This window comes from Mytilus trossulus, chromosome 11, assembly GCF_036588685.1.
Source record: "Mytilus trossulus isolate FHL-02 chromosome 11, PNRI_Mtr1.1.1.hap1, whole genome shotgun sequence".
NCBI classification, from domain to species: Eukaryota; Metazoa; Mollusca; class Bivalvia; order Mytilida; family Mytilidae; genus Mytilus; species Mytilus trossulus.
Window position 1 is genome coordinate 32,054,869 of NC_086383.1, and position 26,403 is coordinate 32,081,271.

Genomic DNA, 26,403 nt, shown 5'->3' on the forward strand with positions numbered 1-26,403 from the left:
ATTTCAGTTATCAGGCTACTGAGATTTTACAAAATGAGAAAATTTGCTTATCCCAGTTAATAAATTATCCAATTTAATTTTTAGTAATAGACATGAAAATTTTAAATTGATCACCACTTTCATTCAATTGACATAAAGACTATTGATTACTTGTAGGATTTGCTAATCCAAATAAGTGACTTTAAAAGGTGTCAATCTACATTGATGTAAATATTTCAATATCATACAGATTGAATACCTAATAGTTTTTTTAAGTATCTCCTTTATTGCCTATTTCCTATATGTTTAACACAAAATGTTGATGTGTTTATTGCTTTTAAAGTTTTGATTATGCAATTTTATATTTGTCTTTTGCAGAATTTGTATTCACTGGTTTTTTACTGCTTCCAAGTGAGTTAACATGTAGGAAGTCTGCATTATGATGTAAGCATTCGAATATTATATTATTGTTACTGACACTTTAATATTTTTTAGTCACATGAAGTGATATTAAAGCTATTTAAAGATTAATTGCTTATGAGTTTAGATTACTCTGTCTATTGTAATTTATGTGTTAAGAAAGTAAACAAGCATGGCAATTATTTTATTACAAACATGTAAGTTTACTATTAGTTTTACCAACCACTGCTGATACTAAGGGCTATTATAGCTATTAATCTAACTAAAATTTGATTATATTGAAGTTCTCTTTTTTGTATCAGAATAAGAATATAAACAAGATAATTGTTATGTTCAAAATATTAATAGCAGGGCACATTAAGAGCATATTATTATACAAATCAAGTACAATGATTGAAGTGATAGATATTATGCATTATGCTTGAATGAGACACATAATATTCATTGAATGTGTACATGGTGTATAAAGGGTATGTGTGAAAAAAATGTTGCAGGATTTGAAATATAATTAGCTCTTGCACTATCATATTTGGTATAAATTGATTTAATAGTCCCATACTTACTGACCATGGCACCATAAGTTTTTTTTGTTATGAAATCATCATCTATTTTTCTTAAGGTATGTTTTCTATCAGCATGTGGTAATTAAATTTATTGAGAGAGAGAAAAAGCAGGACATTGAATATATATTTCAAGCTGTCATTATATATGGTGTTATTGCCATTGTGACCAACGACTGAATGATGTACAGTGTATGGGTCTGTATGCTTTATGAAGAATGAGCAAGATTCATGATTTTATTGTACACTCTAAAAGTTTACACTGTTACAAGTGACAAAACCCAAACATGAGAGGCACTTCACCTGACAAAATAGAATTCAAAGAGCTATCTGATTTATTGAATGGTGTTTTACGACACTTCCCACACTGTTGTGCGAATACACGGAGGTCATGTTTTATTGGTAGATAAAGCTACAGTGTCCGTAGAAAAATCAATTCATAATTGTTTTGCCAAAAAATACCAAACAGAAAGAAAAGGGGCTTCATACCCCAAGCCGATGTGTAATTATAATCATTTTGATCTTTTCTCCGAGTTAAATATATATATTTAAATAGTTTGTTTCTTTTATTAAATATTTGGTGATGGAGAAGATGCAACAGAAAGTACATTTAAATAAAGATCAGCAATAATTTCCTGATGACTGAAATTTATTTCTGTTTACAGAATTACTTCCCTTTGAAAGTCACTTGTGCGTTTGTAAACAATGTCGGACACAAACAATTGTGAAACACGTTTACTTTGACTCAAAAGTGCTAGCGTGTAGAAATGATGAATTTTTGAGTCAAGTTAACGTGCAGAAAGCTGAATATTAATATTTTTCGAAAACTGCTACTCGGTTCATGTTGTTAATACCGTTTAAGTGTCAGACGTTGTAATATCTGAAGGTCAAAGTATTTTTGGCACAATTCAATCGAAAATCTCCGTTTATGTATTTAATCTTTTTATTCAAAGGAGGCGAGTAGCACTTTTCTAATACTTTGGTATATAAGCTATCCACAGATAACAATATTTAGAAAAACAAGACCGTCTACACGCTAGCACTTTTGAGTTTACTGTTTTCACGTTTATAAATAGATTTTGAGTGTCACGTGATAACCACGTGATAATTTGAGAATGTTATTTTTGAAAAAGAAAATTTATATTGTCAACTTACTAGCAAAACTAAAAAATATAACAAATTACACTATAAATGAGTCAAAAAGTCTTTTTTATTAAAAGTCGAAATTTAAGTATCATTTTTTCATTTTTTCGAAAATACAGCATTAACATACCCGCGTCAATATAGTTACCAACGTTTGAATTATTTAGGTTAAGAACGTCATCTATATAGCAGAGAGTATATAGTTAAAGTATATTGCTTACTTTTTATCTTCTTCCTTAGAAGTTCCTGTATGAAGTAAGACTCACAATAATAAAGAAACAAGTCGGCAAAAAGAGGGGCCTAACTGGTTCCGATTAGAATACCGACAGGCTATTGAAAACACGCCATCAGTACGTAACAAATATGCTTTCAATCGAACAATCAAGGATTTTGATAATGCCAGTTTTAGATAATTATTTGTTTGAATCACAGTAATCCATTTCAAATTATGATTTATTCCTCACTAAGGCAAGATACTTGTATCTACGTTGACCATTCTTTTTTTATGAAATAAGGCATTACCTACTCTTTCAATTTACCTTATAGTTTGGAATGTGGAATACTTGTATAAATTTGTAGAAAAGTCAAATGTTGTATTACTATTGCAAGATTAATGAGAGTTAGATTGTATGTACTCTAAAAGATCCTTGGAATAATTTTTAAGTATCTGATTCACGCCAACTCTTGAATAGACAGTTTCACAATAACTTTAAAGCCCGCCTTTGATTGCTGATTAACATGTTAGTAAGTAAGAAAGAGTTTCGTGGAGCACTTGAAAGACCCATCAATATACTGTTGTTTGTAAGGCCACTTATGTAGTTTAGGTATTCAATACAGAGATGGAAAATCAAATTCTTCGTCTCAGGTTGAAATTTCAAAGGAACATAGAACAGACCTATAATTGTCCAGGATTTCCTCTTTGGTAAGTGTCGTGAGGGTATATGTTGAATTTCCAAGTACATTGTAAATACTTAAGTCTTTTATCGAGCAGTTAATGTAATGAATTTACATACACAAACGATAGTATTTAGGTCTTTATCTTCAGGGACAACAACATATTTGTCTTGGAGGTAGGATAAATGTTTTGCAACATCTGTTTTTTTTTAAAGATTGACATAGCATGGGCATTAAAAGTCCCATTCATTTTATTAATTCTGATTTGAATCAACGACCTCACCGCTTTAATCCATTCGGAAAGAGTGTTTACATCTTTCTTCTCGCGCTTAGCCCAGTGCCTCGACTAAATCCTCAACAGAAAAAATAGAACTTAACACATTTTTGGAAAAAAGGGGAGTTTTTTTTACAGTGTTTTCGAACGGAAAGGACCAATAATTTGGTGGACGGACAGACATAACCAGGGAATAATGTGTCATTAACATTATTGCAAAACTTATTTAAATAAACTTCAGATAAGAAAAAATGGAACAAAAATGGACAGTTAAACAACAGATAAAATGATGTCAAGCATTGAACCATCACAAAATAAATTGTTGAAAGTCTTTTCTTTTAAATAGACAATGCAATCAATTACAAGACAGAAAATGTAACAATGATCTTGATTGTTTGACGAAAGCGGCAATTCCTGCCTATTCATTTAGACATATTACTGTAAACTAAATATATGTTACCTTTGGCTAGACATTTTGTAAACATATCAATAGCTGCTTTTACCATGCAGTAAACTATTATTCTCGGTTGCTGAAAAACATATACAATTCATATTTTATTTACATTTCAATTTTATATACTAATTTTGCATTATATATAAAAATTCATATTACACTTTAAGTATCCAAGTTACTAAGGAGTGAAATATGTTATGCATTCCACATGTACTTGTATGATCTATATATAGATTCCACAACAGTAACAAGTGAAATACGATATTTGTCCACTCTAAACAGTAATATTTTACTATTTATAGCGCAAGGCTTGCCGAGCTTTTTAAATTATTAAAATCTAACTGTCGAGAGTGGAGAATCGAGTTACTGTGGTGGAATCTGTTTCTCTGATGTTTATCCCTCCTTTTAAAAGATTTGAGGAAAGTTGGGATGAGTCGGTATCCGGCATGGTCACCTTTTTCATGACGTCACAATAAGAGAATGCAGATGAAAACAATAAAAGTTAACGTCACAATTAAAATTCAACCAATAATTTGCCGAGAACAGATTTTTCACTATTGAGGAGAAACATTTTTCTAACATCGTTCAGGAAATGTTAAAATAGCACAAAAATTTGAGAATCTATCATGCAAACATTGGTGGCTTTCTTTATTTTTCAAATGCAAATAAATGATTAACTTAATTTCCAAGAAAACTGCTTGCCTGTTCAGATGGCAATTAAACAGCATGCAACTGCTTACAAATTATTGGTGTGGTGTTGGGTGTCGTGTTACATAACACAGTGTTCGAACAAAACTGTACAATTTAATTTTTAATTTGATAATGCCTGATTTAAAGAATGTACATAAAATATGAATATATGAATAAAATATACTTACCGGTATCGTGGAACTGTTACTTGACATGTATATTATATTACCTACATTAAAAAGTTTAATTACTTAAAATATATTTAGATCGATTTTTATGAATGTATCTATTAAAAAGAAACGATTTTTTTTCATAACAGTTTAAAATTACGTGATATATTCCATATTGGTTATTGAAAAATGTATATCAATCTCGATTTTTGATGCAATGAAAGTTATCCTACAATGTATCTTTTGTTACATTCTCCTGAAAGTATGAAGTTGCACAAAAACATTTGAAAATTGAAAAACAAAACTTGTTACTTTGAGATAAGACAAGCACAGCACCGAAAAAAAGAATTTAGTTTTCCATTATACTACTAAACATTTTGATTCTTTTAGATACGGCAAGCATAGTTGTGACAGAAAACAATAGTTTTCCCTCTTACTAACAAATATTTTATTTTTTACATGTACCGACCAAGTGAACGAGTGTTTCGCAAACGTGTCGGAATAATTATCGTTCGACTTCCGATTACCGTTTTATACAGCTCTTTTATGTGAAGGTCGGTTAATTGATCTAACGCGTACATGTGTAAACAGTGAATAATCTCATTTTATCGACGATCATATGTCTCTGGTTTTATTCATACAGTTCTTTCAAATAAGACAGTCGTATATCGGTAACATAGTCGCATGACCTTTTTAACAATTTACGACCTATGTCCAATTTCTATATCGTATTCTCTTAATCTGTACCTTGATGGACAATACTGATGATATATAATTCAGAATATGTACTGCCTACATTACTTTACATGGTATCATTTCAAATATTATTATACGAGTGCCACATGTCCAGTAGCATCTGCTTACCCTTTCAGAGAACTCGAAATTATTCCGGGTTATCATGGTCGAGTTATGGTGCTCATTGTTTATACAAGTACGTGTGAGTCTCTGTTGTAATTTGTATACAATTGTTTCAATTTGTCTTTTTACCTTTTTTCTATTTTTATAGTGGCGTTGACTTCTTACTTTCGATTTATGAGTTTGGATGTCTCTTTTGTATCATTTGTCTCTCTTTAAGCGCTATGTCATACGAAAGAATTATTTGTCTATATCTGTGACCCGATTTTACATATTGTCGACTTGGCTTTAGTGGGTCATTATCTCGTAGGTGTTTGTCATGAATCATATTTTATTTCATGATGGCGTTAAACAGATATAATTAGATTATATAAAACAAACCAGTATATCCAATTTTCCAAATTTCTGTATCAGGTTCTTAACAATTTCCTCCCTGAAGGCAGATTGGGACAAATCACCACTGCAATATGCTACCTAAGAAGATATAAGTAATCATAATATAGTAAATATACTGATATATATATACATTTTTTAAGAAGATGTTGTCTGATTGCCAATGAGACAACTCTCCACAGAAGACTAAATGACATAGAAATTATCAGTTAAAGGTCACTGTAAGACCTTCAACAATGAGCATACCCCTATACTGCATAGTCAATTATACAAAAAAAATGACATTTAATTTGCTTTCCTCTCCCAAAAATAATATGGTTCATTACTCATTGATATATATTTTATGTTACAATTAACAATCAAAGAAGACTGAAGATACCAACAAAAGAACAACTAAACAAACAAAAAAAACAAACAAAAAAAACAGACAGTGCATCACTTGTGACCAACGTTCCGGATGTACTCGTATACTTTATATTACCTACATGATTAGTCACAAACATTACAGACTTATTTCCTCTATATAAAACTAAGAAGTTGCGGTACGATAGTCAATGATACAACTATATCCACCCAAGTTCAAATGAAGAGGATGGTAGTATTCTAGACAGCCGTATGGCCTTAACCAATGAAAGAAAAATCCACACAGTAAAGTCGACATAAACGGCCCGAACATGATTGATTGATTGATTGTTGGTTGCTTAACGTCCAGTGGCAAATATTCCATGCATGCTCAGGACGAGAACAAGTAAACAATAAGTACAATATGTAGGTCTTGTCATAATAGATGCCATTCGGGATGATGGTCGGGAAATTTGCACTGCCACTGGAAAATTAGGGTATATTGGATAGGGACAGAAATTTTGCCTTGCAACAGGCTACCCACGGATCCCTCAAAGAGTTGTTGCAAGGGTTCTTAACGTGCAAAGAGCGTGACACTCTCATTACACGAGGCATTGGATTTAACGTCGCCATTCTGACCGGACGTGACTGCAAACTTGATACATCCCGCACAGCCAAACAGACGCCCCACTTAACTGTAGGCAAGAGATTTACTGCCGGTCGGGAGAAGACCAAGTGATCATATTTCGCTTCCCCAGTCACCCGACATGAAACTAGAAAACTATAATGGCCTGTTTGTTTCAGAGTTGATAATGTCCACTATACAATTTAAAACCTTAGTGACTCTCATTGTTATATTAGAAATGAGTATGAACTTCTTTAATACACAGAAGGGTGGGTTGGGAAAATTTAAAAACCATATTTTAGATATAACTTTTCCGTTATGTCTGACCTTAAAAATGGCGCGAAAGTAGTTTTTATTTTTTTGGCGCCAACGGAATGATGTTTGACTTGGCGCAAATTTAATGCTCCCCAAAATAACTATTCAAAATTAAATCAAATAATGGCAATTCCATAATGCTTTTGAATCGATACTGGTGTTTGGAGTTGTTACACATATGTTCTACTTCTTCCTTGTTCCTAGAATACAATATCAGTTTCATTTCCAGGTAAATATTACAACATTGTACACCTGTTTGACACTTAATATACATGTATAGTCATATCCAATGTCTTCAACTGTCACGCAAACTTGTTCAAATAAGTTTTATTTCATTTGATGTTTAGTTTTGTTGTGCTGCAAACGAAAATAGTCGTCAAATTGTATTTGAATTTCAATCTTTTGAAATTAAGAAAACATGTTTGCCTACAAGCTTGTATTACTGATTTTTACAATACATTTTGCACATGGCAACGAGAAGAGATTTGTAGAAGCGTCAGGTGATAAGACTTCGAATAATCCGTTTCTTTGGATGCTCATACGGCAGTCTGAAAGAACAGCTAAAAAAGTGAGTCGTATAGAAGATAAATTTGACAAGCTAGACGAAAAACAAGATGAGCTTCAAAAATTCACACGTGAAAGTGCGAAGCGTTTGAACGAGATATCATCCAAATTTTCCGACCTTCGGGAATCGGTCAATCTTGCTCCGATTGTAAAAATATTTCTACTATAGAAACAGGGCAATTAGAAATGAGGTCGATAGTAAATGAGCTAATGAAAACATGTAACGCAGGACAAGAACAACTCGCCGGACTTCGATTAAAGTGTGAAAAAACTGAAACTAACTTAGTTAAATTGCAGAACAAAATGGCCACTTCTCAAAAAGAAACCATCCAGAAGATGGATGACTTAAAGACAGAATTATCCTCCTGTTTGAAAAAGGGTAAGTGTCATATATATATAATATAGTTGGTAATTGCTTGATTATTAAAGTTTCAAAATATGTTTATAAATAGAATTGAAAGTTAAGCAATCAATAATTCAACAACAAACAATTTAAAAAGAATGTCTGACATTTTCTTTTTTTTATTATTTCTATTAACTACGTATTCTTAATTCCTCTCTGGGTATCAATAAGTAAAATTTTGTATAGTGACTTCAAATATTCCCGAAAGTATAAGTTTTTCTCAATGCTCATACAATTGGCAATACATTGTACATGCACATGGATCACTTTGGTCGGATTGTTGTCTTTTTCTTCCATTTCCCGTTGCATCATCTGTTCTGTTGTTTTTATCAAATTAGACAAATAGGTTTGCTCTTTACAAAACAGCTACATATATGTGTGATATAAGTGAGTTATTGTTCTGATTTAGAAATCGATGGTAAATGACAACATCTTCGAACGGAGCTTGTTTATGATACCCATGCCTACCAGAATCTTACTAAAGGCTGACCTACAGCCGGGAAAATGTAATAATAATATGTGTCCTTACCTAGTTACATCTGTACAAGAAATCTTTGAATTTATAAAATTAAGAAAAATCGTATTACATCCATCTGCAACATTGAAACAGGACATATTGTGTTAGAGGAGTTTTACCCAATTGCGTTTTAATCAAATCTACTTGCAAGGGATATTACCTGTGAGGCAGGCTGGAGATTGTACGGAATGCATGGTTATTACTTTTCTCAAAACAAGATTTCCTGGAATGCTGCAAAGGTAATACTATACTCAACTAAAAGACACCCCTCCCCTTAAACTATGACTTTGATTTATATATATTTAGATAATACAGACCAAATAGATAATTTCAAAACGTTTTTTTTATAATGTTAAACTAATTTAAGGTGGTACCCAACACTTTAACTAAAAATTAATTTGGCTCGTTTAATTTTCTTAAAATTTTGACAAAGTAAATATAAAAATTTCAAAAAAATTGAACCAATCGTTTTGTCAGAAAAATTACACTGGTTATATAGCAGTTTGACAAACACTTATTTTGATCATTGACAAGCTTAATATTCCCTTAACAACACAACGTAATTAAAACGTTTAGCTGATTTTACAGAGTTAGCTCCCTGTAGTGTTAGGTACCACCTTAAAGACTGAAAAATCAATTCTGGACGAATACCTGAAAACTGACTATAGAACCTCCTGTATGAAACAATCTGTATGGAATGTACACGGATTATAGTAGGAAGTTTGCTTTGAATTCCTACCAGAAAAGAGTGATATTCCAGTCAGATAGTAGTAGGAATCCACACGGAAAATAGGCGAAAAATTTAAATTAGCAGGAATTTCTTAGTAGGAATATTGTATATTCCTACCAGGAATATGCAAATTAGCAGGAATAATTTGGTAGGAAAATAAAATTCCTACTAGAAAACCTGGTAGGGAATTTTTCAAAATTCCACCCAGAAAAAAATATTTTCTAGAAGAAATCTAAAAATATACAAAATGTAAGTGTATATTCAAAAATACACAACTGGGTCAATGATAAGTTTGAATCTCAACAACAAAGAGCAAAGGAAATTCATGGAATCAATTCCTTTTTTAAAAAAAATAGACTTTTGAAATGTTTAAGGAAACTGCATGCAATATATGCAAGCTATAGAAAGTGTTATACATAAAGAACATGAATTGTAGATCTAAAATCTAAGTTTAAAGAACAAATAATGAGTAAGATTATGCACTATTAATGAATTATTAATTGATTACTAAATGCTTTTGGCAGGCAGATACAAAAAAAATCATCTTGAATGTATAAGAATTACCTTTAGTCTTGATTATCCATATTTTCTTACATTTCTACATTGTTACGTTGTGTGACCCTAGCTTGCATCATTGTATTCCAACACAATTTTTCAATCTTTCCCCTCCAACTTTTGAATTTGTGAACTGGAACTTGCTTGCATTTAACATTGCAAAATGTGTGTCATTTGCAAACAGGAATCCAGTTCAAGATAACTTTCCAGGTAGAAAGATTTTCTGGTAGGAATTTATAATTAAATTCTGGTAGGAGTCTTAAACATGTAGTAGGAAAATAAATAATCAACTCAGATTTTCCAAAAAAAAAAAAATCTATACAGACTTTAACAATTCCACCTAGGTAGTAGGATTTTTGAAGTGGGAATATTAAAAAATCCAGTCAGACTTATGTTCATTTTCCATGTCCGTCTACTTTCTATATAGAATCTTTGAATCTAGGTGGTTTCCTACTTTATTCCTACTAATGTCTAGGTGGAATCCTACTACTTATTTCGTACGGGCTGGTTCGACTTTGTAATGTAGGCTATGATAAAAAATTTCGTATTATTTCCTTTGTTCTTTTTCCACTTCCAATGTGATTCCTAATTCGTGCCTTAAGTCCGGGAGTTTGGTTTCGACCCCTTACCATGCTTACTAGTCGACAAGTTTAGGACAACAAAGCAGCATGTCTCTGATAAAGCCTGCACCTTATAGGAATAATATCAAAGACTTATCAAAGTAAGAATGGTGTTATTAATTAAGTGGAAAGATTGATCTTCCTTCACTCTGTTAGCTTGATTTGTAGCACGATTTAAATTCTACTAAATATGTTATTCTATGTAGCACGGTAGTATTTACATTCAAGATTTAAGGTTGCTCTTTTGTGTACTACTTACATGTAAGTCAATGTATCCGAACAGTGTGATTACAAAGAAACAACAGTATCACCTGAACATACTTTACCATAACATTTATATATTATAGCAAGGAATTGTATATTTAAATATACAATTCCTTGATAATAGTATGTAACTTATATTTATTTTTGCCACTGGACAATCAACGAATCATAATATGCTTGCTAGTGTTAGATAAACTGGAGTGTATACAATTGTCCTATCTGTAGTTCGCTTAAGAGAAAGGTGTTAGTTTAACCGAACTATACGCAAGTTTAACCTTTTCCTTTCATTAAATATTTTTTTCTGATAGCTCAACTGTTCTATATTTGTTTTATTTCATAAACGATCAAAGGATGATTGCAGACAGAGAGGTGGTCACTTGGTCAAAGTAGAGGGAAAAGCAGAAAATGATTGGTTGCTATCAGTCTGGAAAGGTATGATATAAAGACAATAATAGTGCATTGAATTGACATATCAACGATATAAGGATGAGGCTTAGAAACGGGGAAAGCGAGGCTATGCCGAGCATTTTACCCGTTTCGTGCCGAATCCTTATCTTTGATATGTCAAGTCTATTCACTATTATTGTCTTTATACTGCAATCTAAAAAAACATGTCCGAATGCTATGGATTGCTGAAACAGGTGGATGGAATGACAATTTGTGCACAAATCCATATTCCTACATTTGTGAAAAACCATTATCAAATAAATAAATTTGGTGTATTTACTGTCTTCTGATTGGTTAAAATTATTAGTTTTATTTTCAATGTTGCCAATTTTGATGGCGACACGCCCACTATGACGTTGAGTATTCATACGCCAATATGTGTGTACGTTGTTTTTGTTAATACAAATTATATAAACAGTTCTTTGAGCCTTATTTTTGATAGGAATTTATTTATAATGAATGGCAATTATTTATTTTGATTTTATTGAACCATAAAACTAATTTTTGACTCTTCACATTTTACATAATCCGCTTCGCGGATTATTCAATGTGAAGAGACAAAAATTAGTTTTATGGTTCAATAAATTCAAAATAAATGATAGCCATTCATTAAATAAATGTTATTCTATTATACAATATGATTATTTTGTATATGGTGTCATACCAAAGATGAAAACTAAACTATTTGGTTATGTAATAATACGAATGTGTCAAACAACTGTTGTTGGTTTTTTTCCCGGATAAACTATTTATTTTCATTTGTTTCTACGCGTTTGTGTTTTTACATGTATATGCACTTTTTTAGACGATTGATACCTGCACTGTGTTCACTATTAAAATCATCCTGTCCAATCCCACACCTCCGAAAATGAAATGATTGTCCCCTAACACTGCTTAGGAAATTTCAATTAGGAAAGGGGCATCGATACATCAAAGATACTAGGTCGAAATTTTTCCTCCAGGAACACGATGATCCGGTCAGGGAAATACACTAACTACATGTATAAGTTGATACTAACTTTAAGTATAAGTTGATACAAATATTACTAAGTATTCGAAACCTTTGCTTCCAGATTTGAATTTTGAAAAGTACAAATTTCGAAAATGAAATGCCGAAAATATTTGATAAAAGAGTGTGGTTAACGTTAAAGGGAAAGGATTCAATCGACAAAAAATAGAAAAATACGTTTATAGAGCAAGAGGGTCTGGATGGGTGGCCATTATTTATGAATTCTTAAATTGTTTACGGTGAATGTTTGTTTCATTGTATATTTGTTGTCCAGGATTCTCAGGGGTTGAAGTCATAAAACTTTGCTCAGTGCTAGGAGCACAAAAAGCATGCTCGAAACATGAAATTAAACACTTTGATTGGCGGATTTTGGTGTATAAACTGACTCAAAATCTTTATAATTCAACGACTCGTTACTTCTAATCGTTCCCCCTTATTTTTTTCTACATTTGTATTGTTTTGATGTTCATTCTGCTGTAGATTTGGTTCATTATTCTCATATATAAACAAACGGCAACAACTAAATTGCAGACTCCTATCTTGGGACAGGCACATATAGAATGTGGCTGGGTCAAGCTAGTTTATAAACTCCAACCATGTCCGCGTATGGTAATATGTATTCACTAGCACTTGTAAACTAGCGTGTCAGATAAGAAAAGAAATAAGGTTAATGTTCATATCTTATTGAAATCTTCTCTTCATAATATGCATGTAATATGTATGTAAAATATGCCGCTGGACGCAAAACGGTATTCCATTCATCATAAAATCCAGGAATGTTAATGTTATTCTATGAAACACTTGAAAACCAGATTGATGAAATTTAGAATGAAAATGGGGATGTGTCAGGGGGAAAGACCCGACCAAAGAGCAAAAATCAGCCGAAAGACGTTAATGGATCTTCAACACAGCGAGAAAATCCCACACCGAAGACAGGTTCAACTTGCCCCTAAACAAAAATTTGAACTAGTTCAGTGAAAATTGACGCCATACTATAAACTCAAAACTTATAAAATAAATACAACATACAAGATTAACACAGGCCATAGGGTCCTGACTTGGGGCAGGCACAAAAATGCGGCGGGGCTTAACATGTTTTGTGAGATCACCATGTGATCATATTGAAATGATGGAAGTAAGCGATACAATACTATTTACATCAGATACCATATACATTATTTACATAGCTTACTTTTTCTTTATCTAAACCCTTTTCCATGCATTTTTGTTGTACATTTTGCAATTTGTCTTCTTCAAGAGCCACTAAAAATAATCTTGCACCATGTTCTGCTAACTTTAGAGCGGTGGCTTCTCCTATACCAGAACTTGCTCTTGAAATATTAATATAAACCAAAGCGTGTTGAAAAGGAATGGAAAAAATTACCGGGATACCATGACACCTTCACATAATTAAACAAGAATGTGTCCCAAGTACACGGATGCCCCACTCGCACTATAATTTTCTATGTTCAATGGACCGTGTAAATGGAGTAAAAACTCCAATTTTGCATTTAAACTAGAAAGATTATATCGTATGGAACATGTGGACTAAGTTTCAAGATGATTGGACTTCAACTTCATCAAAAAACTACCTCGACAAAAAACTGTAACATGCAGCTAGACGAACGGACGCACAGACCAGAAAACATAATGCCCCTCTTCTATCGTAGGTTGGGCATAAAAATGAATCAAATCAGAAATAAATAAATCGAATAAGAGGATTCCAACACCAGGATGCTCACCATACCCCTCCTCATCCCTACTCTGGATCCGCCAACGAACTCTGCCTGTCGTAAAACTACACATTTAGAGTTATCGTTTTTTCCCCATTTTTTTTTCAATTTTCACTGATGTCACAATTCACAGAGTACGTTTCTGTCTACAAATACGGTGTGAGTTTAACCCAAACCATTAAGTAGAAGTTCAAGACAGGCAGATATATATAGTAAAAAAGACAATTAGAAAAAAAAATTCAAAAATATACACTACAATTTACCTAATATTAGCATACGAATAGCAAATAAACTGAGGGTCATTTCAGGTTCTCAGAACATGTAAACATTTCCGGTTCTGCTATTATCACCTTTAGTGTTGCTCCTGTTAAATGTGTTGGTAATCATATCAGGCAGTACACAATATTAGATTATCAGATTGGTAAATAAATGAATTGTCCTTCTGTTTTCAATATAAAGATATATGAGAACACTAATAAAATAAATACTGTAAATTCAGAAATTAATGCGAGGTGTGTATTATTGCGAAAAATGCGACAGAGTTGTAAACGCAATAATTTAAACTCGCTTTTTTAAATATTTTATATGAATTTAACAGATTTTTTTCTGAAAATCATAAAAATTCAAATCGCATTTAAGTCTAAAATGACAAAATCGCAATAATAAATGCACGCAATAATTTGTGAATTTACAGTTATAAATTCCCGCTTAATGTTGACTTCATGTGTCCTTGAATTTGTACAACACGGTTATCATTATCGTCAAGGACGTCTCTCGATCCGCCCGTAAGTAATCTATTTTAAAATATGTAAAACAAATATAACACATAGTATGCATTATACATTTTACAACAAACTTTATAATTTTCACGGGTTATACAAAAACTATAGCAGACGAGTGTCTCAATATAAGTAAAATGTATAGCAGAAAATAATATATCCCTACCTGTTACTAGGACAACTTTGTCTCTGAAGTTAGCCATGTTTTACATGTAAACTACTTTATAAGGCCAAGACTATTGTAACAGTTGTTTATGATTGAGTGTTTTCTTGTTAAAAAAACACAAACTTGTTCATCCATTTTTTTTTAATTACACCCAACCTTGAATTTTTTTTCTCTCAAAAGAGTCGAATTAGAGTGAGACACTAACTATGTAAATGATTGAAAAATACACCATTTGTCTATTCAATCTTAAATAAGTTTAAACTGGTAACTCTTTGAGATAAAAGCGTTATTTTTCAAATATTTTTCTTCAGATAAAAAAAATCAGGAAAAGTGAAAATAAATTATAGTAGTATATTAATCTTGCTGTTTTCAACTGAAAGATGTTGGTAAAAAAGCCTGACTGTGCAAACACAAAATATCTTTAATTTATCAATTACCATGGCCTATCATTTTGATGATTTTTGATAACATATCATATAATGTATATGAGACTATGAACTCCTTGCACACGTTACTTAACACAGAGAAAACGCTGACCTTGCTTTTGTTTTGTCAATTTCAGCAGTGAAATTTAATTCAATCACAGTGCGTATTATATAATATAATTTAATTCAATCACAGTGCGTACAATGTATATATATATATATATATACAGTTGTTAGTCAAATGTGATTTGTTTCAATATACTTTTTTTCACTTTTTTGGTCTTTTCGAAAATGTTGTTTGTGCAGTATTTAGACCCTTCTACTGTAACGAACTTTGTTTTACATGCACACGTATAAAAATTGCGGTTTTTATCCAACGCAATCATAGGTTTGAACGTAGTTTTCAATTTAGACTTATTTATATTTTATCGTTTGGGCTTGTATCATATTTGCCCTCCGGTTTATATGATCCGTTCATCCTATATCTTCTATACTATTAAACGATAAGACCTCATTTTGTTTGTCGCTTCTCTTCTTTCCACAATTAATTGATCAACACGCCTCTGTGTCCTATAGGTACAGTGCATAGTGCCATTTGTCATCCATTCATATGATTATTCAGATTGAGTTATGTTTGGTGAAAAACGAGAAAAAAGGCATCCGGATATTGTCCCGTCATTGGACGAAATTTTAAGTCGGATTAGACTTCCGGTTTGCTTTTTTCTGTATACTTTGAACATACTATACAAAGAACAAGGACTCTAAAGTTTATATACGTCCCTGACAAAGAATAAAGTGTATTTTCAGAATTCTATCTGCTTTCATTTTCAAGTTTACTATCCACGGCAGTCACAGAGTTTATTAAATAGAGAGGGTCTGTATTTTATATGAATGATCACTATGGATCGATTAGTAAACTTAGAATTGAAAGTAAATACACTATATTTATATAGTAATGAATGTTCATAATAAACAGATAAGCGCTAAAAATATTCATGTGAACTTTTGATACCTTTTCCGAAATTCTCCAGTCATTAAATTTTTTACAAAATTCATTGATTATAAAAAAAGAAGATGTGGTATGATTGCCCTGTTGAGACAACTCTCCACAAGAGACCAATATGACACAGATATTAACAATTGTAGGTTACCGTACGACCTTCAACAACGAGCAAAGACAATACCGCATACTCAGCTTTAAAAGGCCCCGAACTGACAATGTAAAACAATTCAAACCTGAAAACTAGCGGCCTTATTTATGTACAAAAAATGAACGAAAAACAAATATGTAACACATAAACAATCAACAACCACTGAATTACAGACTCCTTACTTGAATGTTCTTAACATACCAAAATGTATGTTCATATTGAAATTGATAGAAAACCAAAAAATGGGAATATTGGAAATAAAGGAGGAGGCATAAAAAAAAAAAACATTTTCCTGTCTCCAATAACCTTTAGCTATGACTTATGATACTTTTGCTGAATTCTCCAGTCATTCAATATTTTACAACTTGAAATTTGTTCCAATAACACTTTACATACTTTAAACTCCGCTCTGAATGCCCGCGATTTCGCGGGTGTTTTCTAGTAGTATGTTTAAAATGAAAAAAACCTTATTGACCCATTCCATCAAAGATGGGGTTACATTCGCCATCATATTGTTACACATAATCTTCCTTGTAACAATATCCGCCATCCATGCCTGTGACAAAAAAAATCAGAAACAATGAGGCCTAACTACCAAATGAAATTCACTATGAATCAAAATTATCTAAATCCTAGAGGTTTCATTCATTCTATGATTATAACATTAACATGTAGGTACCGATTTTAACATGCCTGCCAGAGGCCCATGTCCTAATGGCAACCAACGTCAAATATACATAATTTACCATTTATATCAATACATTTTTATTTTTATGTTATAAACTATTAAAACCTTTTGATTCATGTGTTTAATCGCGTTTCTTTAATTTGTATTCCTGTCACAGATCAAAATTCATTATATAGTTATACTAAGGGAGCTACCATTTGATTTTAATGGGGGGCGGGGGGGGGGGGGGGGGGGGGGGGGGAGCTAGGATGAAATTTGAAAAAATAGGCAGGACAGGAGTTTTGAGTTAAAAAAAAGGCAGGACCGAACAGAGTGAAAAATAAAAAGGCAGGACAGAGATTACAGCTAAAAAAAATGCAGGACAAAATTTTTCATCCTAGCCCCCTCCCCTAAAAATTATATGGTAGCTCCCTAATATTGATAATTTGTTTACAATGTTCTAATGTGAATATATTCCTACTTCATTTTGTTATTTGTGTACTCACATACCCAATTATGGGGCTTTATTGATATGTGAAATATTATGTCTTATATATAAATGTCTAATGAAATGACTCTCATAACAGAAAAAATAACAGTAGATATAGATATTGTGACTGCTTTTTGTTTCTAGGCTGTCATGTCTCGACTAATGCAGTTTTTCATGTCAATTGAAATAAATAAAATAAACGGAGCAACTTTTGAATCACTCATACCAGAGGCAAGCCGTAAAATCGAAAAATATGCAATATTTAAATTCAAGGTAAGATGTAAGCTGTTAGTAAACTACTGTTATGAAATCTTTAATATAAGACGTGTGTTTGATAGTGTTCTTCCTAAGAGGTAGTGTTATAATCTTAGAACCATGAAGTCAAGAACAGTCATTACATTATTTACATTATAGTGTTTGATAAATTTGTTTTTAAAATTTTGATGCTGTTTTAATTATGTATGTTTGATATGTTACCTTAAAGACACCCAGCGGTTAGTTTATTCAAGATAAGCCAAAACCAACAAGATACTACGGGGACAACAACACGAAAATCAAACGAGAATGACCCCCCTCTCCTAATTCACCAACCAAAAAAGTGAAAAAATAAAAATAAAAAATAGATAAATAGAAAACAAGATCTAATCATATTCAAAACAGTGTGGTCCTAGCCATTGATTGACGACCTAAATTATCCCATTGACTAGGACAGATTAGGTGAACGTTTGTCGGTAACAATCACTGCTCACTATGTACTTGTTGAAGACACTGAATCTGTGGGGTCACCAAAGGTTCTCAACACCTTAAAAAAGCAATTCGAAAAACGAATCCGGAATAATACGATGTGTTGATTTATATCAATATTATAAATCAAAACATAAAGGTTATTCCTGAATAATTTTTCGAATTATCTTATTATTAAAGGCGTTAAGAACCTTTGGTGACCCCACAGTTTAAATTCTATAATAAGTAAGAAGTGAGCAATGGTCGTTACAGACACACGTTCACCTAATCTGTCCCAGTCAATGGGATAATTTAAATCTAAAATAAAACAGCATATGTCTACAAATAAAAACAACAGTATTATACGGCTGTTCGAAAGTCATATAACGATTGAGTAATAACAAACCCGGGTAACAAACTAAAATTGAGGAAAACAATAAAATAAAAGACGAAAACAAGGAAACAAAGAAAACCTAAAGTGCAACAAAAACCAAACGACAATTCAACACACAATGAAACGAACTATAAGATAACAATTCCCATTTTCCTGACTTTGTACAAACGATAGATGGGACTGGTTCACCCTTTCAAGTTATTCCACAGTTTTTATGTAGTGTTTATTGTGAACATTTAGTTAACAATATATTTATTTGATTTTTTACTGCCTCACCAACTGGAAATATAAAACCTCTCTTTTCCGTCCGTCTGTTCGTCTATCGGTATGTGAGACATTGGGTCGAGCACTTTTGTCAGAATTTTCTATTAAATATTTGAAAGGAAATGATTTTATTTTTGTTCTGCACCTAAATAATGTTGAAAATACAAAATAAATGTAAAAAAAAATAAATAGAAGAGAATTTTAAGGTGCTCCAATATACAAATAAAAAGAATGGTAAACAAATATAAAGAATAGAAAACAAAAGGCACAAAAATAAAAGAATATAGAAATAAAGGACAACCAATCAAAATCCTCATACTTACAACTTGATTATTACAAAATTAAAAATTAAATATTTTCAGGTTATTGGGGAAGCCAAAATTGTTGCGAGTAAGTTTTTAGTTTTACCTTTCTTATGTCATACTATTCTGGTTTGAATTGCCGCTATCAAATCATATTAAATTCCCGTAAAACATGCAACATGCATGACTGGACACATATTCCCCGTGAAAACGTATACAGTCTGAGTAAAAAATAAGCTAAAGCTTATAATTTAACCCGAAACATCATGATTGCAGCCGTGAATGGGATAATTAGAATATAATGCATCTTTTAGAAGCGGTGAATGTGCTCACATTTTTTCTATTATCTATACTATTGTTAAAACGAGAAGACATCATTTTATGTGTCGCTTCTCTTCCTTCCACAACAAAAGCGCATCTACGTTATACATGTACATTCATACATTATTGCACTTTATTATAGTAACCACTTAAAAAGTTGTTAAAATAATTAAGATACTACTGGTTTTTTTTATTCCTTATTTTTTTTTTCAACTTTCCAATTCATTACGTGATAGCTATATATTATGTGTGTGAGTGAGTGTGTGTGTGTGTGCACGCATGCGCGTATGAGCATGGAAAGTTAAATACAATCTTTTTTTTTTATAGTTCTTGAAGTAGAAGATGCTACAGTTTTGGATACGGTCACTTCAACCTTAATGGTTTCTGGTCCCTTTACCGTGACATGCACACCTCTTACCAGTTATGAAAGATGGGCAAGGCTTTTAGGCGTTGATGAAAAGTTCACAGGACCAGCTCCAAGGAAATTGACAGGAAAATATGTCACCTGGTTTGAAGTTACACTAGAACATCATGGTAAATTAAAATTACCGTACAGTGGAGATCGCTTCTAACTTCTAATCAAATATGAAATAATCTGTTCTATGGCAGTTTGTAGAACTGTCATCCTGGTATCATTAAGACAGTTCTAGCTAGGACAGTTCTAATCTACAACTGAATTGATCTGTCCTACATAGAACTGATTTAGACAGTTTTAAATATATAACTTATTTTGACAGTTCTACCCCAGAACAGTTCTACCTAATCTTTGGTCAAGTCTACGACTAGAATAGTTCTACAGCTAGATAAATTCTACGACTAGAACAGTAACTGTTCTACGATCAGTTCTACCTAGAACTTTTTCTAATAGTTCTAGTAAAACAGTTCTAGGGAAGAACTGTTATATGACATATTATTCTGACAGTTCTAATGAGAGATTAGAAGTGATCTCCACTGTATCTATTGCGTCTGGTATATGCCCTCAGTAACTGTTTTACTCGCTATTAAGATTAATTTAGTTTCCGTTGACCTCTGTTTCTATAATAAAGAAAATAATGTAACCGTTTGACTTTCCTTATTAATTATTATTCCTTTGTCCTCTCTTATGCTCTCTGTAATGATGTTTGTCAACGGTCTTTTTACCTATTGTACCATGACACTGTCAGTTTATTTTCAACTTGTGCGTTTGAATGTCACTTTGGTATCTTTCCCCTTTCTTTCCCTTATATGTACAAGACTGATTGATTTTAAGTTTGTAGAAATTGATTAAGGTTTCTGGTACAAAAATGACTGAATAAATAGTCAACGATTAATCTTACAGGGAGATGGATCATGTAATATGATTCTGTACACTACAAAATATAATATATAACAAACCAAAAAGGGTACAACATCGCCATTAAATAACTATATAAAATGAACAAATATTAGATATTTCCGATAACAGATATCTTTCTTCGGTAATAGCACGATGTGAAATGAATCATGTCAATATATTCAAATTGAGACACTATCAAAATCTTGAAAGTTTATACAATTTAAGCGGACACCATTGCTGGTATATTTTTAAAATTTTCAAACACGGCGCAAAGATTACAAAAATATGCCAAATGAACATAGTTATTTGCGATGTGAACTGGCACAACTCTTAATTTCCAAAGGTTGTGACAATAGAGATGTTATACCTGCATGGAGAGAAGTCCCTAAACAAACAAAAAATCAAAATGCCCTAACCGATCCAAGCTGGTATAATATTTCAAATTTGACAACGGTAGGGCAATTGCAACATAAACTACATGTTTAAGCCTCCCAAACGAGTAGCAGTTTAATAATGATTAGACAAATAAGTTTTATTTAAGAAAGTAAAATAATTGAATGTGGCTACGTACTTACATATATTAAACATTATTTTAGATTAGAATATTTGCGTTAATAATATTTAATCATATATGTATGTGAGCATTTGAAATTATTTGTATACTGTTATACAATACCATATGTATGCTCATATATGCCTTGCACTACTGTTACTTTATCAATGAAAATGTTATTACTATACTTAATCCATAGATTTCAAAGTGTTATTTCATAGAATGCCTATAATGCTTATTCATTTCACTTTCTTGCTTATTGTGTCACAAGACAAATATATGTTAGTACTTGTTAATTCATGAAGAATAAAAATAAGTTATAAAAGAAAGAATATTTGCGATATAAATCTGAATCAAAAAGGCAAGTTGCAATGTACTACTTTGTTTATGGTGAAATTGTCCCTGTTGACTTTACGTATTTATTTTTGTATGATTGACAGGTATACCTTTAGAACAATTTTTGGAATATTGGCGAGACGAAGCAGCTTCAGTCTTAGAACAACGCAGTAACGGACAATTCGAAATTGAAATTTTCAAAGTACTTGGTGAAAGAAAAGTATGTTTTTTTTAATAATTTCCCTCTCCAAAACCTTTAATCTTTAATGTACCAAAACGAATACTACATGTAGATAAGAAACCAGTGTCGTGTAGATTGGTTTATATGATTGTGATTCAGTAGTTCCACTGCTGAATACATTTCATTGCTTTAGACTATTATTTCGTCTGTCTTTCAAATTCACATAATTTGAAGTACCAGTGTTCTTATTTTAAACTTTTGGTTTGATACCAATTAAACACAGTTTGTAAATTTTGGTTCTATAGCATTTGTTATAACCTTTTGTTAAGGTGGAACCTAACACTACAGCCCTTGGATGGTGTAAACTTCCACAAAAAACGTGTATGGTGTAATGGTGTATGGTGTATGGTGCAATGGTGTAAGGTGTATGGTGCTATGGTGTATGGTGTAAGGGGAATGGTGTAATGGTGTATGGGGAATGGTGTGATTGTGGAACGTGTGATTGGGAATGGTGTGAATGATGGTGTACGACATTTTATTAGTTGAAAACGAAGTTTTTTTATTTTGTTTTTTCAAATTGTAAACATAAACAATAATAATAATCTTAATATTGGAAATTTAATTGCTATATGGGTAATTTCGAATCGTGTAGATAGAATGGGTCATGGTGTATGGTGTAATGTGTAAGGTGTATGGTGCAAAGGTGTAACGTGTTTGGTGTAATGGTACAAGGTGTATGGTGTAATGGTGTATGGTGTATGGTGTTATGGTGTATGATGTTAGTGGGAAGTTTACACCATCCAAGGACTGTACAGGGAACTAACTCTATAAAGTTAGCTAAACGTTTTAATGACGTTGTGTTGTAAAAGGAATATAAAACTTCTCAATGATCAAAATTGGTGTTTGTCAAACTGCTATATAACCAGTGAATTTTTTGGACAAAAGGGTTGGTTCAAATTTTTTGAATTTTTTATAGTTTTGTTAAAGGGTCAAAATTAAATACTTTGACAATTTTTTTTGAAAATTAAACGAGCCAAATTAATTTTAGTGAAAGTGTTGGGTACCACCTTAAGTAAGGGGTAAAAACTCAAATATAACTATGTATGCTGAATCAAACCATAATCCTAACGTTCATGTCCTGTATGTACACATAACTCTATCATTGTAAAAATAACGGAATTTGATGACACTTAGCGCTTTAAATGATTATGGAATTTCCGATTTGATATTTCTCTGAGTTCTGTATTTTTGTGATTTTACTTTTTACAGACCTCAACCTGGGTTTTAACCTTAATTAAATTACTAAAACACCTTCAGCAAATAAAAGCATGCATTTGCATGAGGTTAAAGTACTAGTCTTAGAGTATTTGTTGTGTTCAGTATCGTATTACTTCTTTTTTGTTTTTTGAGGCTCGACTCTTTCCGAGAAAAGTGTTTACCGAGTAAAATTTTTCTAAAGGAGCAAATATGTGTCAGGTAGATTTTATCTTATAAGGATGTAAAAGTAAAGCTCAAATACGGAAAGAAAAATTACGTAGTTATAAAGGTATATGATGTGCAATTATGTATGTTTATATTGTAGTATATGTATATGTGTAATTAACTAACATTTAGTTGGATATATTAGAATTCATAAATGTATGTATTACAGATAAACTAAACTAACAAGTTCTAACAAAAGTTATTATATACTACTAACGGTTAACGAGGCCGGGATGAGGTTCCGGTATTTGATGTATCCACTAACAAATGTCGAAACTATCAATACAATATAATTTTCATTAAAAAAAGGGTGCTTACATAGAAACTGTACTAAAATACTTAAATGGACTTCAAGGTATAGAAAGGGTTGGGCTTTCCAAGTGCACAAAACTGTTGATTTGCTAAATGTGAGAGATCTTGTGTACGATTTATCTGTATCTACAAAAACTGTAATGCGTACAATTAGCGAAAAAATAACTGTATTAGATAACACGGAATGGAACGAGGAAGTCTTTAATGATCGACATAACTCACAGAACGGAAACAAATTACGAACTTATAGGCAATACAAACAAAGTGTGAAAACCGAACAATATGTCCGTTTGAACATTTTCAAAACTGAGCGACGTACAATGGCTCTGTTTCGCTCCGGTTCACTTCCACTTGCGTGTGAGACGGGAAGATACTCCAGGCCGCCTACACCCATTGAAGACCGAATATGTGTGCTTTGCGAAACCAACAGCATAGAAACAGAAAAACATTTTCTAATGGAATGCTCATTATATGACGATCTTCGATACAATTTGTTTAATGAATGCTCAAAACTTATTGAAAACTTTGAAGATTTTAATACAAACAGAAAATTTATTGAAATTATGAATTGTACCAATATCCAGTATTATTTTTGCAAATGTTTACATAAATTTTATTTACGTAGAAAACTATTTTTACAGTAATATTTTTCATTCATCAATTTTTAATGCATTTATTTATAAGATTTTTACCCAATTTTATAGTATTTCATATTTCATAGTTAATACATATCTTTTTTTTTTTTTTTTTTTTCTTTTTAAACTAAGAATTATTTATATAAAACTATTTTTACAGTAATATTTTTCATTCATCAATTTTTAATGCATTTATTTATATATATTATTTGTATAGCTACTTGTTCCATTTAGATAAAACTTTTATGTGATTACTTACAAGTTTAAATATTATATTTTTGTATATATTTTGGTTTTAAGAATCAAGTGTCTCATAAGTCATTTTTTGGCTGGATATTGATTGTTGTATGTATGTATATGTATATTGTGTGAATGTCTTGTTTCAATCAATATGTGACACTATAATAAACAATTTTATTCTTATTCTTATTCTCTTTACAAAAATTATTCATACGCAATTATTGATAAGTTTGTATTTTACAATTGACATGTTGGTCGACACTGTAACCACAGGTACAACCTGCCATATCATTGTAAGCGATTGTATTATTTGTATAGTTTACCCCAATATTTAACTCCGTCCAAGACGTTTAAATTTTTCCTTATATTTTTTTTTATATTTCAGGTGCATGTGTTTTCATGTAAAGATAATCCGGAAGACTGGGAAGGCCTAATGTTAAAACTTCCGATGTGGGTCAAGATGGGAGACCAGATTTACAAGAAGACGAAACTCGTCACAAAAATGTTATAACAAAGACTGTAGTGTTTTCATCAAATATTACTTGATTTTAAAAGTGAATGAGACTAATTAATTTGTTTTCAAACGTTTTACATTGTGTGTATGATTTTTTTGTTACTGATAATAAATAAATACAACCTTCCATGTAAAGATTTTAAATCCCTAAATTCAATACGCCAAAAACGCGTCTAGTCCACACGAGACTCACCAGTGACGAAAAAAATACAAAATTGTACAGCACTGAAGATCAAAAGTTGAAAAGGTTTTGCCAAATACGGCATTGTTTGTATGCCCAGGATAAGAACATTCATATTATATAAAACAATTCACACTATTGCAAACAGTAAATTTTAACAAATGAATATGAAAGAGATATACATAATGAAACTGAAGTAAAAACTAATTACAGAAAACTAAACACGAATACATAACGCCCAGATATACAAGATCGAAAGTGAAAAAAGTACAAAGTTGTACAGCACTGAAGATCAAAAGTTGAAAAGGTTTTGCTAAATACGGCATTGTATTATGCCCGAGATAAGAACACTATTATATAGAACGATTCATGCTATTGCAAACAGTAAATCATTGGCAATTCAAAATGCATTGCTTTATTTTAAAAGTATTTTCTATCTGCCTTCTCAACAAAGTCATGAACACTGCTATTTTGCCAGTCTATTCGAAATTACATAAACAATGTGGTGCACACTGTTACATTGTAAATAATCCACTCGTGCGTTCTTCAGTGTGCTTTACATTTGTTATATTATTTCTTCATAGACAGAAACAAATATTACAGTCATTCCTTAAATCAATACGGATATCTGACAAGAAGTTCAAGTTATAGTAACTTGATAAAGTTACATTTGTAAGCACATATATTCGACAATTTTGTTTTTATTCCTAAATTATGTCAAAACTTGGATTTTGGCATTGCTTACGGTTATTTTTTTTCTCTCAGACAGTTATATGGGTCAGGCGTCTTTACACTAAGTTCGTTGAATTTGTACTGATGAGTATTTTAGTCTAGGTACACATGTACGTGAAATTCACATCACACGAGCTTATACATGAAACTCACGTAAACATATTCAAGTGAGTTTCACACACAAACAAATAGCATTTTTCATGATGTTAGTCAAATTTAGAAATTTAGATTTTATTAGAATAATTTATTTTGAAAAAATCAAGTGAAAAAGATCCCTGTAATTT

The 26,403-nt window shown here is 31.7% G+C and overlaps 2 protein-coding genes across 2 annotated transcripts; one reads left to right on the top strand and one right to left on the bottom strand.

The window, feature by feature from the left end:
* Positions 1-5,802: 5,802 nt before the first annotated feature.
* LOC134690992 (glucose 1-dehydrogenase-like) lies at positions 5,803-14,968 on the bottom strand. The gene is made up of 3 exons (XM_063551174.1): positions 14,901-14,968; positions 13,416-13,554; positions 5,803-5,913 (listed from the first exon to the last, which is right to left on the bottom strand). The coding sequence occupies exons 1-3, from the start codon at positions 14,936-14,938 to the stop codon at positions 5,806-5,808; spliced, it is 285 nt and encodes a 94-aa protein (XP_063407244.1). The 5' UTR covers positions 14,939-14,968; the 3' UTR covers positions 5,803-5,805.
* Positions 14,709-25,335, top strand: LOC134690990 (uncharacterized). The gene is made up of 7 exons (XM_063551172.1): positions 14,709-14,741; positions 15,464-15,486; positions 17,779-17,907; positions 19,378-19,405; positions 19,966-20,172; positions 21,947-22,062; positions 25,078-25,335. The coding sequence occupies exons 3-7, from the start codon at positions 17,785-17,787 to the stop codon at positions 25,201-25,203; spliced, it is 600 nt and encodes a 199-aa protein (XP_063407242.1). The 5' UTR covers positions 14,709-14,741; positions 15,464-15,486; positions 17,779-17,784; the 3' UTR covers positions 25,204-25,335.
* The last annotated feature ends 1,068 nt before the right edge of the window (positions 25,336-26,403 follow it).